The 19,688-nt window shown below is 37.4% G+C and overlaps 1 protein-coding gene across 6 annotated transcripts in view; it reads left to right on the forward strand.

Moving 5' to 3' along the window:
• The first annotated feature begins 5,108 nt into the window (after window positions 1–5,108).
• Window positions 5,109–19,688, forward strand: part of mast3b (microtubule associated serine/threonine kinase 3b) — a 42,471-nt gene continuing 27,891 nt past the window's right edge. Inside the window, exons 1-8 of one of the 6 annotated variants that reach the window (XM_067432150.1) lie at window positions 5,109–5,418; window positions 9,882–9,968; window positions 14,059–14,141; window positions 15,314–15,389; window positions 15,607–15,627; window positions 17,639–17,717; window positions 18,027–18,184; window positions 19,606–19,681. In XM_067432150.1, the coding sequence (XP_067288251.1) occupies window positions 5,375–5,418; window positions 9,882–9,968; window positions 14,059–14,141; window positions 15,314–15,389; window positions 15,607–15,627; window positions 17,639–17,717; window positions 18,027–18,184; window positions 19,606–19,681 (624 nt within the window). In that variant the 5' untranslated portion in view covers window positions 5,109–5,374. Of the gene's footprint in view, window positions 5,419–9,881; window positions 9,969–12,996; window positions 13,444–14,058; window positions 14,142–15,313; window positions 15,390–15,606; window positions 15,628–17,638; window positions 17,718–18,026; window positions 18,185–19,605; window positions 19,682–19,688 lie in introns of those variants that run through there. The other 5 variants (XM_067432151.1, XM_067432154.1, XM_067432152.1 and 2 more) reach the window with 5 other exon arrangements.

Here is a 19,688-nt window from a genome sequence, read left to right on the forward strand (position 1 = left end):
TGATAGGCCGTGGCATTTAAACAATGCCCAATTGGCACTAAGGGGCCTAAAGTGTGCCAAGAAAACATCCCGCACACCATTACAACACCACCACCAGCCTGCACAGTGGTAACAAGGCATGATGGATCCATGTTCTCATTCTGTTTACTCCAAATTCTAATTTTACCATCGGAATGTCTCAAAAGAAATCGAGACTCATCAGATCAGGCAACATTTTTCCAGTCTTCAACTGTCCAATTTAGGTGAGCTTGTGCAAATTGTAGCCTCTTTTTCCTGTTTGTAGTGGAGATGAGTGGTACCCGGTGGGGTCTTCTGCTGTTGTAGCCCGTCCGCCTCAAGGTTGTGCGTGTTGTGGCTTCACAAATGCTTTGCTGCATACCTCGGTTGTAACGAGTGGTTATTTCAGTCAAAGTTGCTCTTTTATCAGCTTGAATCAGTCGGCCCATTCTCCTCTGACCTCTAGCATCAACAAGGCATTTTCGCCCACAGGACTGCGGCAAACTAGCCTAGAAATCTAGACGCACCCTAGCGGCAGCAAATTTAATCTGCCCGCAAGTGTCGTCTAGGAACTCTCAATACCCTTCTGAGCTGTAACTCTTGCCGGGCCAATCACATCGTGTATAGAGTCGGTGGGTGGGGCCATAATGACGACGGCCGAGTTGCGTTTGCGTGCTTCTAGTAAACACAGAAACTGGTGAACCGCCGCGGTCTTTCGAATCAGCTTTGAGCGCAATTCTGGAAGAATTGGAGTTAAGCTTTTCTCTGAGAAAAGAACAAAGAACGGCACTGAAGTCATTCTTAAAAAGGGAAGATGTGTTCGGGGTTTTGCTGACCGGATACGGCAAATGTTTAATCTATCAACAAGCTCTGTTTCACCTTCGTTGCTCTGGTTGGTGTAGCGCTATCCTATCGTGTGCAGAGGGAGTTTGAAAGACAACCGTTTATCCCGCCCCTCGGATTGAGCCCTGCGGTGAGTTTCCAGACCAAACATCTTGATGTGGGTCTGGCTTGTCAGGCTAGCTGCATGCTGGATGTTTTTCCCTTTTCACAGCATTCTTTGTAAACCCTAGAAATGGTTGGGCATGGAAATCCCAGTAACTGAGCAGATTGTAAAATACTAGGACTGGCCCGTCTGGCACCAACAACTTGATTGGATAATTGCATTAATGAGAAATTGAACAGGTGTTCCTAATAATCCTTTAGGTGAGTGTGTGTATATGTATATAAGTGAGAAGGTGTGTCCATAATCCTGCTGTATATGTTGTTTCTATCAAATGTGTATTGTTTTGTTGTTTAAATAAAAAAAATAATTATATACATACAAATATATGTTATGTTTTGTCCCAGAAGGATTTACCTGTTTGCTTCTCTTGTTGTTATACTGTATCTCCTGGGCTATAGAAATGTGTTTTGTTTACATTATCCTGGAAATGCTTAACATGAACATCAGAAATTCTGTAGGGAAAAACATGTCTGTAATCTTTTTCCCCCTTTGTAAACTAAAACAAAATCTCATAAGTTGCTATTGATTGCGTCCCTGTTTTTGTATATGTCGCACATTGCTGAAAATTCATAACTTAATAAAACACAATAGTAATCTAAATTAAAGGACTCTTGATATTTATTTAAAAAATAACAACTTACATTTGGTGTATGTAAATATATTATATTATATAGGGCAGGCCTAGTTTCATGACTTTCAGACATATGTCGAATTTTGTCGCCATCTCGTGTTCAAAATGCGTATTGACCATTCATGTACAATCTCTATTTACCGGTTTACATATCTAGCTCTATAAAACTATATCTAAAAAAAAAAACCTTTAACACTTGCTGAATGTTATTAGGTTAACCAGCTAAAACTATTTTAGAATGCTTACTCTCAATGTGATGTTTCTCTTGTTATAAGCAAACAAAATAAAAGCATAGCAGTGAAATGATTTGCATTTAATACTTGTGCTACGTTTGTCAAGATTTTATTTAATATTAAATGCATGCATGTGAATGAAGTCTGCATTGCATGCAATGCAATAAAGTCTGTGGTCATGCTGCAATTAATCATATTCCACTGTTGCAGTAGCTATTGCACCACCATTGTATTTCAAATACAAAAACAGAAGTTGTTGTGATACAGTTAGTCATTATGTGTGTGTCTGTTGAGTTCACTTTTGTTTATCACCGATTTATAATCAGCAAAAAAAAGAGAGGGAGAGGAGAAGGTAGGTCCTCATCACCATGGTAACTGAGAGACCTCTTCTCTCTCTTATTTTGCAGTGTTCAAGTCCTCAACACAAAGAGAAAGAGAGCAGAAAGGAAAGCCCCAAAATGTTTAACATAATTCCTGTTGATGTAACTATCAAATCCAAGTGTATATTATTCAGAACATTTTTCAAAACTCCTACTTCCATTCCATATTTGTCAGAGGATTTAAAAAAGGCTATGCATACCCTTTAGACAGATGTGCAAGCGTAGAATTAGCTCATTGCATTGATGTCAACATTTGTAATCAGAAAACAGTTCTTCTGGTGTGCAGAGTGCACATCTGCACTCTTGCTTGTGCAGCCAGGCAGCCAGTGCAATCAGCTGATTGGTCAAGAGCTGCCGTGACCATCAAAACTGTAATCATTCATTTCATGCCAAGGTATCAAGATGAAACGACAGACCCCAGCAGTGTATCTACAGTTTCCTGAGGCCTCTTGAGAGTTCTGGTTTTGGTTTTCCACCTGTGACCAGATAACAGACTTGATGCACATTGTTGAAGTTCATTATGGCAAGCCATTTTAACCTTTATTCTTTAAATTCACTGGAACGTATTATGTTACTAGTGCTATAATTTATGAATTATAATAAGGAGTATTAACTAGTTGCTTATTAGCATGCATATTACAAGCATATTGGCTGTTAATTAATACTAAAGCACATAGTAAGTTCTTATTCTGAATGACCATATTCTAGGACCCTTAAAGGGTTAGTTCACCCAAAAATGAAAATGCTGTCATTAATTACTCCCCCTCATGTTGTTTCAAACCTGTGAGACCTTTTTGGCGCACAAAAAGTATTCTCGTCGCTTCATAACATTAAGGTTATACCACTGTATTTACATGGACTATTTGATTATCTTTAATCTTTAAAAAGTGAAAGTGGGTGAAACTGGTAATAATGTTGCAGTGGGGTCAGAAAGTTGTATTTGTGTTAATATCTTAATTTTTGTTCTGAAAATGAACAAAGGTCTCATGGGTTTGGAACGACATGAGCGTGAGTAATTAAAGTAATTCATTTTTTTCGTTCCTTTTTTTTATGGGTGTGTAGATTGTTCAGACATCCGTGAAGGTATTCCACATGTTAGGCACATATCAAAATACTAATAATGTAAATATTAAACAATAATGAGCTTTTCTTGGATAGTATGTCCTTTTTGCCATAGTAGTATTTTTTTTAAATTTTAAACAAAAACAAAACAACTATTGATGAACAGAATGTCTTAATTATTAAAGGGGTACTTGCGCTGGGAAGATGAATCTGTATTTAAACTGGGTCATCATTGTAGTAGAAATGAGAAATTATTTTTGAATTTGGTGCCTTCTAGACTGAGAAAAGCCAGAAAATGTATTTTTGTCTCATGGGGATGAAAGACTACAATTCCCAGAATGCTTCGCTGCCCTGTGAGGCCATTCCCAAAGCCACCGCTACTGGATTGCTGTGACTGAGTTGGAGAAGACGCTACAATTAAAAACCGAACATGTCTGTTCAATATAATGAGTGAGTCACCGCGCGAGTGTCACAGCACTGAGCACTAACTGCACTCGCGGCATACATTCACAACGCGAGTTCAGTCTGGCGCGTTTCAGTTCATGCCTTTGCAAGCTTAACTTTCATAGAAATTAATTTGGGAAGTTAAAAGACTTACATTGCTCACCATAGCTCCGTTTAAATGTGCGGGTTCAAAACATGCGGAAATGGCTCCCTCTGCTGGCTGTAGTCTTTAGCCTTTGGCCAAACATTCCTCCAATGATGCAAATATCGTCAATTTGCATCATAGGAGGAATTTTTCCAGAAGTAAAATGCATAAATCGCTTGTCTCAGGGGGACATGAGGGGGGAAAAGCACATTTTTTTGAATATACTCCAGGGTATACTGATACAAAGCCATATGCTAATCACTGAAGTAACCCTTTAAGAACAGTACTGTTTTGTACCCTTTTTCAACAACAGGATAGTGTATATGCTGTTGATGCTCCTTACGTCTCAAAATGCAAAACATTTAACGTTGTTGTCAAATTATTATTTAAAAATGACTTGTCTACAGGGTGGAACGGAGCATAAAGGAGTGGAACACCAATGTTAACAGATATTAACCATAACCAAAATGTTACCAGGAATGGCCCATCTATTGTTTTTACTATAGGCTTATTCTATTTTTTTTAAATTAATGATTGACTTCCAACCAGTTGATGCTTCCAACTATAGGGTATGTATCCTCCAAAAGTCCCAATATAATTTATTATTTATTTATCAGATTTATTACATTTACTTGTACCCAAGCCAGTATCCATGGCAGTTTATAATAGGCTAATATTTTTTGGTAACTCTTTGATTTTATGGTTTATAGTTCTTGTGGAAGTTGATTACTGTGAACCGAGGGCATGATTAAATTGAATTCATATAACAATAAAAGGTGTGCAAAATACAAAATAGTATTTTTATATATATATATTGGCTGTATAGGCTATATATGTTTAAGTGATAAAGAAGACCTAAATATATAATTTGAGCCATTTCTTATGTGACATATTTGATTAAAAAAAATATGAGTACATAAATCATAGAGACAGAGACGTCACTGTATAACAGGAACGACTCAGATAACCTAGGAGTTTTAATGAATAAATATTAAAACTACTTGCCACAAAGCTCGTTGGTTAAAAGCTGCCCTAATACCATTAAACCTTTAATTACATGTTAAGCTATGAAAAAAGTCAAATGTCTCACAGATATTGTGGTTTCTCGGCGGGGTTTTGGTATTGTTAAGTTTTTTTCCACCTGTGTGTTGATGCACGTTTTTGAAGCACACCTCCTCTGACTCTGAGCGATCACATGGGAGATGTGACCGCAGCATTCAATCTCAATCATCTCTCACTCGTTCTTCCTACCAGAGTCACTTTCGCTAAGAAACATGACCTCACTTCAACTAAAAGTGTTGAGAATTGGTCTCTTTTAATGGAGTATCTGCACGAGTACAACAGAAAACCTCAAGCTGTCGTTTGGCAGATGTTAAACGACGATGTGTAAACAGTGGGCACTTTGTGTTGTCTCGCGTGAGATCTGAAACAAGCTGTTTATTTTCACCTGATCGTGCTTCACGGGCTTTCTTAAAGATGAAGAGGAGAGACAAGCTGAAAATCCCCTCCCTCACTTTAGAGTAAGCTCAAATATTTCTTTCGTTATTCAAATGTTGGTGATTAATTATTTACTCGCGATGGGGGAAACCCCTCGGAACTAATGTTAGAGACGAGTCGACACAGCAGCTACATTTTACCAAAAAAAAAAAAAAAAAATCCGCTTTATTAATTTATCTTTAAACCCTGTGTGTTCTTATGGTTGATATTGATGTACAAATAAATACACTGAAGAAATATCTGCGCGCGATGACATGTAGTGTTTGATGTACGGAAGGAAACCTACTGTGCTGGATATGGACACACTGCGATTTAACATTAAGCGACACATGTGTAACAATAAAGGTTACAATGCTTCATTATAGATGAAATGTTTGTTTTGTTGTTGTTTTGCGGAGGCACATTTCCTTTTGTTTCATGCGCAGTAAACCACACGGAGCACAGTGTTGGAGACTTAAAAGTTAAATATCCTCTATGATTAACAACAAGCTATGTTTATTTTTTCATGGCTTCTTCAGCTTTATGTTTACACTGTAGAAAATTCAATTTTAATGGATTTTTTTTTAAATTCTACAGTGAATCTATTATCCTGTTAATTAACTGTATTATCTTTTAAAAAGTTATAATACAGCACATTAAATGTAACAACTTTAAAATAATATGTCTATACGTTTAAAAAAAATAACTGATATTAATTGACTGATATTGACTGATAACTGATATTAATGTATTATTAAATGCTGTCGAATCGATAAATCGGGATTAATCACATCCAAAACAAAGGTTTTTGTTTACATAATATATGTATGCGTACTGTGTAATCATCTAAATACACACTCGTTCATGTATATATTTAATATTATATATATATATATATATATATATATATATATATATATATATATATATATATATATATATATATATATATACACATAGAATACACATGCATCTATGTCTTAAATATATACATGAACGAGTGTATTTAGATAATTATACACAGTACGCATACATATACATACTGTATACGTACCTTTTGTATATGTATTTGTGTGTATATATATATAGTCGCAAATACAAACTTTTATTCTGGTCATTAATCACGATTAATCTATTTGACAGCTCAAGTATAATACATTTAACAGCACATTACATGTAACTACTGTAAAAAACTTAAAATTTGTTTATACGTTAAAAAAGTATGAATTTCAGTATAATATGATAATATATATTATATATTCAGCTAAATCATACATGTACTTTACTGTTGTTTTTTTTAATTGTAAGAAAAATGTTGCCTTATAATTTACAGTGAAAAACAGTAAAATGCGTGATGCGTAATGCTTATTTTTGATTTATTTTAGGGTGATTACATTTTATGTTATTTAGTTAACGTTTGTTGCATTATTTTAGTGTCACACGGGTTTATGTGGATGGCACTGTGCACTCTCTGGGGGCGGTTTATGGATAGGCCCACTTGTTGTTACTGTATTATTTGTATTAGGATTTTTTAGAAACCACGGTTTTTACAGTAAATATAATATACCCTACATTGCCACTGCCTACTAGTCAGATTAAATGGAATGGTCTTCACTACAGTCTTTTACTGCCAAATGTCTTTTCATTGGAGTAATTCCACATCACGTTTAATAGAGGGTTGAGTGAACTCTCAAATCACGTTTTCAGGATCCTACTATGATTGAGCTTTTAAGTCTGGCAGTGGTCTGACACTCTTCTTATCGCATCTGGATCGTTCTCGCAATGTTTTTCTGCTTTTCTGACACTTGCTTCTGCCTGCCTTCAACATGATCACTGCAGCTTTCCAACCCTGTCCTCCCACTCTGGGCTTGCAGTGAATATAGCCGACCCCACAACCCACTGCATTTTCAATCCCAATGTGTAGGAGCCCATATCCGGAGCCTTCCTTCAACAAAAAGCATATTCAAATATGATTGAGGATTACTGCTGATTTGTAGGGATTTTCTGCTTTGGGTTCCAAAAGCACTGCATTGTATCTCTAAGAAGAAACAAAGCTGTTTGAATTGTGCGTTTTATCGAACACTGCATATTCTGAAGGCGAATGCAACAGAGAACGGCTGAAAGCGGCATAACATCAGATTGTTGAGCGCAGGGGGGTAGTATTCACAGTTGGGTCGTCTCCAGTTTTCTCTCTTCACCATGACAACATCTTCACACTTCCAGAGCGCTCGTTGCTATCCGTTGCAGTGAGAATATACAAACTGCCAGACGGTGGCAGCCCTATTTGTACAGTCACACACATTAACATTCTAGCTTTTAGGTCACTATAATACTCTTTTTTTATGCAAACCAAAGTTCATCAAAGTTTGACTCGTGCTCACAGGAGCACTTCGGGGGATGTTTTAGAACGGCCAGTACTAAAACAGCACATTACCCTCATCAAGGTCACACTAATCAATACCTGTCTAAACCGGCTTCTGCTAACAACATGCCTCACGTCTATTTTGATTTGCTCCATTCAGTCTGCTTTGAGCTTGACGTGTACATACCTGTCGGGTTAGCCTGAATATATTTTAGGCTTCTCCGCTGATGACAACATTGAATGGCATGAAGGAAACTTGAGAAATTGTGCTTCCTGGAGTTAATGGCCTTATCTTGATGTCACTAATGCATTTTGTGGAACTGAAAGTTATGGTGGCAGTAAACAGTAAATGACTTTGAAGGTCACACATTAAAGTAATTAACTGAACTTTTACACTGGGAAACACCTGCCACCTGCAGGACCAGACTCAAAACTATTTGACAAAAAACACTTTTTTTTGATTATATGGTTTTATATAGCTAACCCTAATAATCCAGTGCATATGCTTTTAGATCTCTGATTATATGAATTATGCTGCATGTATTAGCTGTTCATTATGCATGATGCATTCCATCTCATCGCCTGACATTTTCCATCTGGATAACTGCTGCTTGTGGATATTAAGTTATTTAAAGATGCTGTAAGTGATTTTTGACATCCTGCTAACCTTTGTAAGATTACGAGTACGGGTACAGCAATGTTTACAAGATAACGATAAAAACTGAACTTTTTTCCTTCTCGTTTTTCATGTGCAGGCGACAATGTTGTCAAAACAATCCCTGTTCACACGGATCCGGAAAAACGACTAAAATCTCGGTATTATGCGGCCAGTAGTTGGCGATGTCACTTTGTAAGAAATATTAAGCGCATATGGACTGAATGTCTATGTAATGTGCGAGCGCATGACGTTACCGTTTAAAAAACGATTTTAACACGTTTTCAAAAGTAAATGAATGGCCAAAAAGCATAAAACGTTTTTTTCCACTTTTAGGAGACGTTTACAAAACCACAGTGTACTAAAAACATATATACGTTTTTAAACCGCTTTTATGTTTTTGTGGTTGACATGGAAAAGATAACACTATTGTTTTAAAAAAATAATAATAATTTAGCCCCCCAAAACAACATTGATTTGTAAATGAATGGCCGAAACGCATAAAAGTTACCTGGTTTTAGTTGAAAACGGTGTAGTGTAAATGGCCCCTTAGTTGAAAACAATGTCTTGTTAACGGCCCCTAAAATTGAGTGTCTACATCTATTCATCCACACACACTCTGTCCAAAACCCACGTCAGCACACAAAAATAACTTTCAAGATTGCTGATTGGCTAAAAAAGTGCAGGACATGCTCAGATTTTTACTGTTTACAAAACCCTGTGATATCTGAGGATGCTTGTTTGAGGGATACACTACCCTTTGAAATTAGTATGATTTTTATTTGAACTGATGTCACATTATGGACTACTTTCATGATGTTTTTATTCTCTTTCTGGACAGGGACAGTAAAGTGTGCATAAACTTCCATACGCTCTCTGACTAAATATAAAATATCTTAAACTGTGTTCTGAAGATGACCGGAGGTCTTACGGGTGAAGAACGACATTAGGGTGAATCATTAATGGCGTCAATTTCATTTTTGGGTGAACTAACCCTTTAAATCGATCAAAAGCAAGAGTAAAGACATGTAATGTTACAAATTAGAATGATTTCTGAAGGATCATGTGACACAGAAGACTGGAGTAATGATGCTTAAAATTCAGCTTTTCCATCAGGAATAAATCACATTCTAAAATCTATTTTAAATTGAATCAGTATTTTACAATATTTTGTTTTTTAATGTATTTTTGATCAAATAAACGTAGCCTTGATGAGCATAAGATACTTTTTTGTGACAACTTTATAGAACCGCTTACAGCAGCTTTAACATGACCTTTTCAAAGTCCCTGTTCATATCTCATTCATTCATTCATTTGTGCATTTATTTTTTCTTTCATGTGTAATGTTTTGCTGTACCATGATGCCTCTTAATTAATCCCTAAAGCACTTTTTGCAGTGCCGCCGAAAGCATGAAGAAACACCAAAAGAAAAACGGTCTACATGCACTTAGTCAGAGCGCTAATGCATGTAAACGTGTCTTGCTTTTCAGTTTGTCACCCAGCCAGAGCCCCATCATCCTGAGTCCATGCAGTCCAGGCAGCCCCTGCAGTCCTTTACAATCCCTTCATCCCTGGAGGTAAGACAGCCGATTCACACGCCAAAACATTACATAAACCTGCTCTGGTCCTGCAGAGAGGCAGAACTGTCTCCAGTTAGTCAGCATGAAAAACACATCTTAATGATTTTTTTCAAACTCATATCTATATGTACAACTCATGTGTATGATTCATATGGATTCCAAAAGCCCCAAAAGTGTTTTGCACATGCAAATGACATGCCACATGTGCATAACTGACTACTAGCTGATATTAATACTACTGTATCTCCTTTTTTTGAAAAACCTTTTAAATTTATAATTTGACTGCACATTTGAACTATTTTTCTTGTATGCTATATATGAGGATTTTTATGACAAAATAAAAATGAACAAAAACCTTTTATTTTTAAACTTGTAAAATGTAAATATACACCGATCAGGCATAACATTATGACACTGATTATCTCTTTATCATGGCACCTGTTATTGGGTGGGGTATATTAGGCACTTAGGCAGCAAGTGAACAATTTGTCCTCAAAGTGGATGTGTTAGAAGCAGGACAAATGGGCAAGCGTAAGGTTTTGAGCGAGTTTGACAAGAGCCAAATTGTGATGGCTAGACGACTGGGTCAGAGCATCTCCAAAACTGCAGCTCTTGTGAAGTGTTCCCAGTCTGCAGTGGTCAAAAGTGGTCCAAGGAAGGAACAGTGGTAGACCGGTGACAGGGTCATGGGCGGCCAAGGCTCATTGATGCACGTGGGGAGTGAAAGCTGGCGTGGGTGGTCCGATCAAACAGACAAGTTAGGGTGCCCATGCTGACCCCTGTCCAACGCTGAAAGTGCCAACAGTGGGCATGTGAGCATCATAACTGGACCACGGAGCAATGGAAGAAGATGGCCTGGTCTAATGAATCACGTTATCTTTTACATCACATGGATGGCCGAGTGCGTGTGCATCACTTACCTGGGGAACACATGGCACCAGGATGCACTATGAGAAAAAGGCAGTCTGGCGGAAGCAGTGTGATACTTTGGCCAATGTTCTGCTGGTAAACCTTGGGCTCTGCCATCCATGTGGATGTAACTTTGACACGTAATAATAATAATAATAATATTCGTTTGTTACATTTATATAATGCTTTTTCTGGGTCCCCAAAGCGGTTTACAAATTTTAGGGGGGGGGGGGGGGGGGGATCTCCTCAACCCCCATCAATGTGCAGCATCCACCTGGATGATGTGACGGCAACCATATTGCGTCAGAATGCTCACCGTACACCAGCTGATTGGTGGAGAGGAGACCGAGTAATTAAGCCAATCAGGAGAGGGGGATGATTAGGAGGCCATGATGGACAGAGGCCAATGGACAAATTTGGCCAGGATGCCGGGGTTACACCCCTACTCTTTTTTTCCGAAGGACATCCTGGGATTTTTAACATAAGGTACATAGTGTAACGTACCACCTACCTAAGCAGTGTTGCAGACCATGTACACCCTTTCATGGTCATAATGTTATGACTGATCATGTATATATAATTGACACATTTAATAGGCACTTTTATCCAAAGCAACTTACAAACGAGGAGAGCAAAAGTAGCAATCAAATCAGTAGGGAAACTGTGACGAGTCTCAGTGAGTCTAGGACATTAGACATAGCATTTTGAGTTGTTGTTGTTCATTTGCAGAACGCAATGTTCTGGAGGGCACATAAGTCTGAAGGAAGAGAGGTGTGACGTGCACTGTCTTCGGCTCGTTAAAGACCACTCTTGCTGCAGCATTCAGGATCAGTTGTGTGTATGAATGAATGTATGTGTATATGTATGTATGTATGTATGTATGTATGTATGTATGTATGTATGTATGTATGTATGTATGATGCATGTATGTAATCTCCTCCAAACAAAAAAGTTTGTGTGTACATAATATATGTGCTTACAATAAACATAATTATTGTGTATATATAAATGCACAGATATGCATTTATATATTTAAGAAAAATAATCGTTTGACAGCCATAATATATTTATACAGTTGTACTGTGTGTGTGTGTGTGTGTGTGTGTGTGTGTGTGTGTGTGTGTGTGTGTGTGTGTGTGTGTGTGTGTGTGTGTGGTATATGTATAGTGCTTGGTAACTGATTACAAGTAATCTGGGTTACATAATCAGATTCCGAAATCATAATAATTATCTTAATTATATTATATTACATTTTAAAATACTTGTAATTGTAATTACACTACAAGTTACTTTTTATTGATTACATGATTACATATTATTCCCACAATGGCAAATCATTCATAGTTTATTTATTCTTATTTTTCATGTGTTCAATTTTCCTTTCTAAAAAGCATATTGCTTACATGCATTTAGAAAGTCTTTGCACACATAGATCCCAGCCACAGTCTAAATACTATATCCAAAATTTAGAGGCCACAAAGCAATTGACTAAAGGATTTACAGAAATAATTTCACATTTAAGATCTTTTCTCAAAATCACAACACATATCTAATCAACTCCTGACAAACACATGAATGAATCTTTAAAATATCAGTCAGTAAGTATTTTATCTTTGGAAGGCTTTTTTCCTTTCAAACACGTTTTTGTTATAATTTTAATTATTTTAAATGTTTGTGTTTTTTTTTATTATGCATTTATTTACTTGCTTTTCATTAAACTCACAAACCCTTAAATTATATTACCTAAAATGTGTAATGTAATGGATTACGTTACTAACTTCACTTTTGATCATGTAGCCTAATTTGGAATTGGTAACGAACTACAATTTGTACTATATTGTTCGATGCTCTGTTTTGACCACGTGAAGATTTAACGTCACTGGTGATACGTTTACGTTAGGCCATACCATCTTTGAGATTCGCTATTGCTTCTATCGTATTCATTGAACTTGGAAAATATATATTTAGACCATGGGGACTTAATATTTCTACGAAAAAAAATACAAAAAGGGTTAGTCCGTCAAAAGCAGAGATGTTTTAGTCAGAGGAGCCTCGTTTTAGACTTATCTCCCCCTCTTCACAGCGAGATGGTACATCCCAAGCTTATCACCCGGCAATCAATCAACACTGGAGAAACAACCTCAACACACACAGCATCTTACTCAGAAACATGGGCTCACTGCTGTTATCTGGTGCAATTGTCTTTTTCGAAAGTATATAATTAACTTGCTGCCAGCTCTAGACGATATCGGAAGGTGATTTAAACAGAATGTGAGCGTCTAAACTTTTACGAAGTTGCACGGCGAGTCCAGGCAGGCAAACAGTAGCGTGTCACACAAAGGACAGAGATGCGCCGCTGCGAGTCAGACGCAATCTCCCTTACGACTTCATCCAGTCAAGAGCCGGACTGTTCTGCCGGGTTCTGTTGCTCGGTGTTGCTGTTGCTTGGGCGGTTGACCCTCTGATCGTGTGCGATTATGTCTGATCCAAGTTCCTGGAGCGCGTTGCCTGGCAGCAGCAAAGCTCATTTTGTTAGAGGCGCGATGCTCAAGCGATCCAAAAGGTAACATGCAACATTAGACGAGATGACACACTGGAAAGTTTTGAACTTGCACAATTTTGGGGCGTTTCTTGGTCGATGTATGTAATTACTGTGCACTCGAGTATACAGCAGTGCTATTGTTGTGTCTATTAGCGTGTCTAATCGAAAATGACGCACTATAGTAGAGCAAAGACTATGAAAACTGTTGGCTTGGCTTTACCTTTTATTTCGAGCTATCGAATGTATGTGTATATATATGTTTATGAGTGTATGGGGGAGGGTTGTTTATATGCATTGATATACATCTGTAGCTGCAGACTTGCTCGAGAGGAAGGTGCAATGCATGTCTCTGCAAGAGGTGCTGGGACAGCAAGTGACACATCACATGCATAACTTGAGTCTTTTGGGTAATGCCAAATGACAGCTGTGTTGAAGGACACCTGTGATGCCCAGAGTCTGCATATGTGGCAGAATTACTCCTAGATTTAATCTTTTATATATATATATATATATATATATATATATATATATATTGTTGCTTTCTTTCGTTAACTTTGCCGGTGGCGATCATAGCTGGGTTGGATTATGATGAAAGGTTTTTAATAATCCCTCTCTCCTCTTGTTTGTATGTTGCAGCTGTCGCAGCAGTAATAGAAAGAGCCTTGGTGTTGGAACACCATCGCCAACCCGCCCTCTTTCTCCTCTGTCCGCCCACACAGGTAATACTCGCCGCCACATGACACCTGCACTAGGACAGCTGACATTGAGCCGGCCTGTCACCATTAAGAGGTTCATGTGGCTGGAGTAACATAAGCCTGTCCAGTGTCCACTCCTTCACCCTTGTGTCTCATACTACCCTGGTTCAAGGGTTTACTTTTAGTTAAAAAAGGGATAGTTCACCCCAAAAATAAAATATGTGAAAAATCCAATCCTGTATGTTGTTATTTTGTTCTGCAGAACTCAAAAGGATATTTTTTTGAAGAGCCTACATGCAGCTCCTTTCTGTATAGCAGCAGTTTGTTAGTAACCATGTCTATCACAAAGAAGTTTCATATGAATTTTGTAGTTGTAGTCTTCTGAAGCAGCATGATTGATTTGCATTAGGAAAAGACCAAAATTTAAACAGTTTTCCACTGATAATCTTCCTCCGCAATGACTGGATTATTTAGTTAGTGACTTAAAGGGTTAGTTTACCCAAAAATGAAATTGATGTCACCGTAATGTCGTTCCACACCCGTAAAACCTCCGTTCATCTTCGAAACACAGTTTAAGATATTTTATATTTAGATATTTAGATTTTATATTTATATTAAGATATTTTATATTTATATTTTATATTGAGTGTATGCAAGTGTATGCACACTATACTGTCCATGTCCAGAAAGGGAATAAAAACATCATCAAAGTAGTCCATATGTGATATCAGTTGGTTAATTAGAAACTCTTGAAGCATCAAAAATACATTTTGGTCCAAAAATAACAAAAACTACTACTTTATTCAGCATTGTCTCCTCTTTCGGGTTTGTTTTCAATCCTCAAATAAAGATTCAAACGGTTATGAATCAGCGTATTTATTTAATGATTCGGATCGCCAATGTCACGTGATTTCAGCAGTTTGACACGCAATCCGAATCATCGAATTCGCTCACGAATCAGCTGAAATATTTGCTCATGAATCAGTCACATTTTTTGTGGTTTTGCATATTAAGCTGTGAGAAAATATTTCGAAACTTTGAAAAAATTACACGTCAACTTTTAACTCCAAACAGTGAATCAGACACACATTATGTTCCAAAAGAAGAAATTTGTGAGGCCATCTGACATCTATTAAATCCTGTAGCTTACGTAATACTGTGTACTCTGTTGAAATTTCCTCTTGTTCCCCTTCCAGCTGCCAGCAGCCCTCTGGACAGCCCACGAAATGTGTCCACTGCTGTTTGCTCTCTCAACTTCCCTTTCGCCCGCAGGTAGACAAGCGCACTTTTTCATATTTTTCTTTTTCTTTAAATAGATGACACATCAGTATTCTTGATATTCTTCAGCATTTACCACACTGTCAAGTCAGTGTCAGGTTCATATTATATAGAGTTGACTCATTTATTCTCATATGGATATTTCTATATAATAGAGCTCACTAAGTCTGTTGCCTATTTTCTCTCTTCATCCCTCTTGATTTCTTCTCAGCCACCTGGCTCGAGCTGACAGGTAGCCAATCTCTTTTTCACACCATGACCTGGCTAAACCGTAATCACATTACGTATTTCTGTGACTCTACTCTTTAGACTCTACTACCTGTTATTTTTTGCATTGCTGCTTTGCATCACACTCTCTTCCCTATGAAAGCCTGTTTCCGCCACTAAATAAAAAAAAAAGATCAATTGCGAGTTTCTAATTTCAGAATTCTGACTTTTTTCTCACAATTGTGAGTTATGAAGTCAAAATTCTGTTTTTTTTGTTTTTCTCAGTCAGAATTCACTGTATCACGCAATTGTGAGTTTATATCTCAGAATTGTGACTTTATAACTCGCAATTGTGAGGGGAAAAAGTCAGAATTCTGAGATAAAAAGTCGTAATTACTCTTTTCATTTTTTAATTTAGTGGCGGAAACGGGCTTCCATACTTCTCTTATACTAGGCTAAAGGGGGCCGCACACTGGGTGAGAAGCTTAGCCCCACGTCTTTAAAATTCGGACACATTATTTTCTATTAGCGTAGCACTCCGGCAGTGCCTAGCTACGACTCGGGACAATGTTCAAAATCCAGCTGTGCCACAGTTCCATTTACCTAGTTTTATATAAAATTTACATTATAATTGTCTCAGATGTCATTACATATTGACTTCACTCTGTGCTGCAAAATATCTTTACCTTTACAGTTATAGTTTAACTGCTTGATTAAATCCTAAACATAGACCAATAGGAAAATATAATAAACCGGCACCAGTTCACACTTCAGCTGGATACTATTGCTGAAAATAGCGTATAGTATAGCGTAACAAAGATGATGAAAAACATCTCGAAAAACATTCAATGAAATTGGGAAATACCTCAAATTACATGCGTTAAACCAAAATACATAAATCTGCAGATTTTTCAGACTTTCAGGTGGGATTCTCTGTGAATTCAGTTAATGTAAGTTACGCCCTGAGGTAAAATGTTCAGGTTGCAGACTTGGCAACGGTTGTATTTAATTGTACAGTGCAATCATAACATAGTATAAATATTATTTTAATTTCATAATGTCTTTAATATAATAATAATATTGCTGACCATAAGATGATAATCACAGACTGTGGGTTCGGTGTGCGATACCATCCAGACCCAGTTCTTGTCCGTCCGTGTGCGACCCCATCCCCATATACTACACTGTTCCATTTATGGACATTTAAAAAAAAATTACGCACTTAGGAAAATTGTTGAAAGATTTATATAGGTACACTTTATTAGGTACACCTGTTCAACTGCTTGTTAACACAAGTATCTAATCAGCAAATCACATTGAAAAGTTGACTGGTCTGATGAGTCTTCTGATGTAGTTCAAATGGCAGGGTCAGAATTTGGTGTAAACGGCATAAAAGCATGGATTCATCCTGCCTTGTAGGCTGGTGGTGTAATGGTGTGGGGGTATTTTCTTGGCACACTTTGGGCCCCATAGTGCCAATTGAGCTTTGTTTAAACACCACAGCATATCTGAGTATTGTTACTGATCATGTCCAGCCCTTTATGACCAGAGTGTACCATCTTCTGATGGCTATTTCCAGTAGGGTAACGTCATGTCACAAAGCTCTAATCATCCCAAACTGGTTTCTTGAACATGACAATGAGTTCACTCTAATCAAATGACATCCACAGTCACCAGATCTCAGTCCAATAGAGCGCATTTGGGATGGGGTGTTGGAATAGGAGATTCACATCACGGATGTAGAGCTAACAAATCTGCAGCAACTGCGTGATTCTATCATGTTAATAATATGGACCAAAATCTCTCTGTTTCCAGCACCTTGTTGAATCTATGCTAAAAAGAATTATGGCCGTTTTGAAGGCAAAATGGTGTCCATCCTGATGCTAGCAAGGTGTACATAATAAAGTGGCCTGTATGTATGTGTGTGTCTAGAGAGAGAGAGAATAATTTGTTGTGGCCTGGCTAAGCGGCCGCATACAATTTTGAGTTATAGTGTAACATTCTGTCTCCTAAAATTCTCTTTCTTTTCTCCACAGAGCGGAAGGGAGACGGTGGTCTCTGGCTTCACTTCCATCCTCAGGTTACGGGACCAACCCTCCAAGCTCAACTGTCTCAGTGTGTGGCTTTCAATATCTACAATCAAATTTGACATTGTGCTTAAAGAACATAAACAGCGGTTTGAAACGAAATGATGTTGCTTATATAGTGACAAATTTCATTTTCAACTGAACTTTCCATTAAAACCCTTTAATAGTAAAAGAGCAAACAAGAAGGAATAAAATGATTCATCCCTGCATGATTCAACTCTGCGAAACATTCTCATATTTCTGCATATCTCGAAAATTATTATTAGGTTTAAGGATAGTGTTCAGTAAATATGGGACTATTTTATATTAATTTGATGATGCATTTGTTGTTTTGCAGTCGTCATCCTCATCTCAAGAGCGACTGCACCAGCTTCCATACCAACCCACACAGGACGAGCTTCATTTCCTGTTCAAACACTTCCGAAGTTCGGAGAGCATGACTGATGAAGATGGACGGCCCTCGCCGTTTATGCGACCCAGGTCACGTAGCCTTAGGTAAATAAAAAAACACACATGCACCGTTTAATTCCGACAAAGGAGGCCATTGTTTGCATCTTAATAATATGGTTATTAGGGTTCAATCATTAGATGTCCTTGAGTAGAGTTTTTGGTCTGACCTGGAGTTATCAGTGCAGTGTGATCTAGTGGTTAGCACACATTCTCTGGCATGTTGAGCTGTGGTGTTAATGGTTGCATTTGCGGTTCGAGTCTGGCTTGCATAATTTAATTGACTGTAATGTGTATAGTCAGTATAATTTTTGGGAACACTTTAGTGAAGGGAACACATATTCACTATTAACTACGACTTCTGCCTCAATAAACTCCTAATTTACTTGTTATTAATAGTTAGTAAGGTAGTTTTTGTAGCATTTAAGTTTAGGTATTGGGTAGGAATAAGGGATGTAGAATAAGTTCATGAAGAATAAGGCATTAATATGTGCTTTATAAGTACTAATAAACAGCCAATATCTTAGTAATATGCATGCTAATAAGCAACTAGTTAATAGTTAATTACTAAACCCTAAAATAAAGTGTTACCTAAATTAAAAAAAAAGTTTCACCCAAAAGTTCTGTCGTTATTTTTACTCACTTTTTAAAATTCACTCACTTGCATCGTTTCAATCCCGTATGACTTACTTTCTTCCATGGGGCACAAAGGACAAAATGTTAAGACTTTTCCCTGTAATTTTCCCTTCAATTAAATACATTTCCAATTGATTTAACTTTTGGGTGATAAACTAACTTATTATTTAGTATAATCCATGACTTCTAAAAATAGTTTTGAGGACTGTTTTTTTGCTTTTTCTTTCTTTGTTGAACCTCAGACCCTCATTTATTATAATTGAATAGTAAAGAACGACCAGAAATGAAGTCATATGGATTTGTCATGATGTGAGGGTGAGTAAACCATGACGTTTGTTGCCAGGCTTGCTCTCAGATGAGTGGACTCCTGACTAATAGGAATATCCAGGCTTCCCCCATCAAAAACAAAACAAAAACAAAAGGAGTGTTTTTGTTTTGCAAAAGATCCTCCCTTGAGGCTGAGTCAGAGAAGAGACAGATTTCACTATGGTGTAATTGAACACTGGGGTTGGAAATTTGCATCCAGAATTGTGAAGTACAAACTAAAATCGGATGTTTTTGTTTGTGACGCCCATTCTGAGTGAAGCAACAGTCTGTTGGTTTTGCTCTGCTGCTGTGCAACGCCTCACCTTTAGCCCACATCTCTGCAGGATTCAGAGGTTTAGATGTCCACCCACAAAGCTTCACACCTAAAAACAGAGTGTTCGCACAAACAAAGCACTGCTCAATTGGTTTTGAAATAAAAGGGGTTTAGTTGGTATGATTATTAATAAAGTATTTAAACTTTGAGCTTCATGATGGAGGCTTTCATCGTTTTTTTTTCTTTGTTTTAGCCCTGGACGAACTGGTGGCTCCTTTGATAATGAAATTATAATGATGAACCATGTCTATAAGGAGCGTTTTCCAAAGGTATGTA

Source organism: Pseudorasbora parva, chromosome 22 (assembly GCF_024679245.1).
Source record: "Pseudorasbora parva isolate DD20220531a chromosome 22, ASM2467924v1, whole genome shotgun sequence".
NCBI lineage: Eukaryota > Metazoa > Chordata > Actinopteri > Cypriniformes > Gobionidae > Pseudorasbora > Pseudorasbora parva.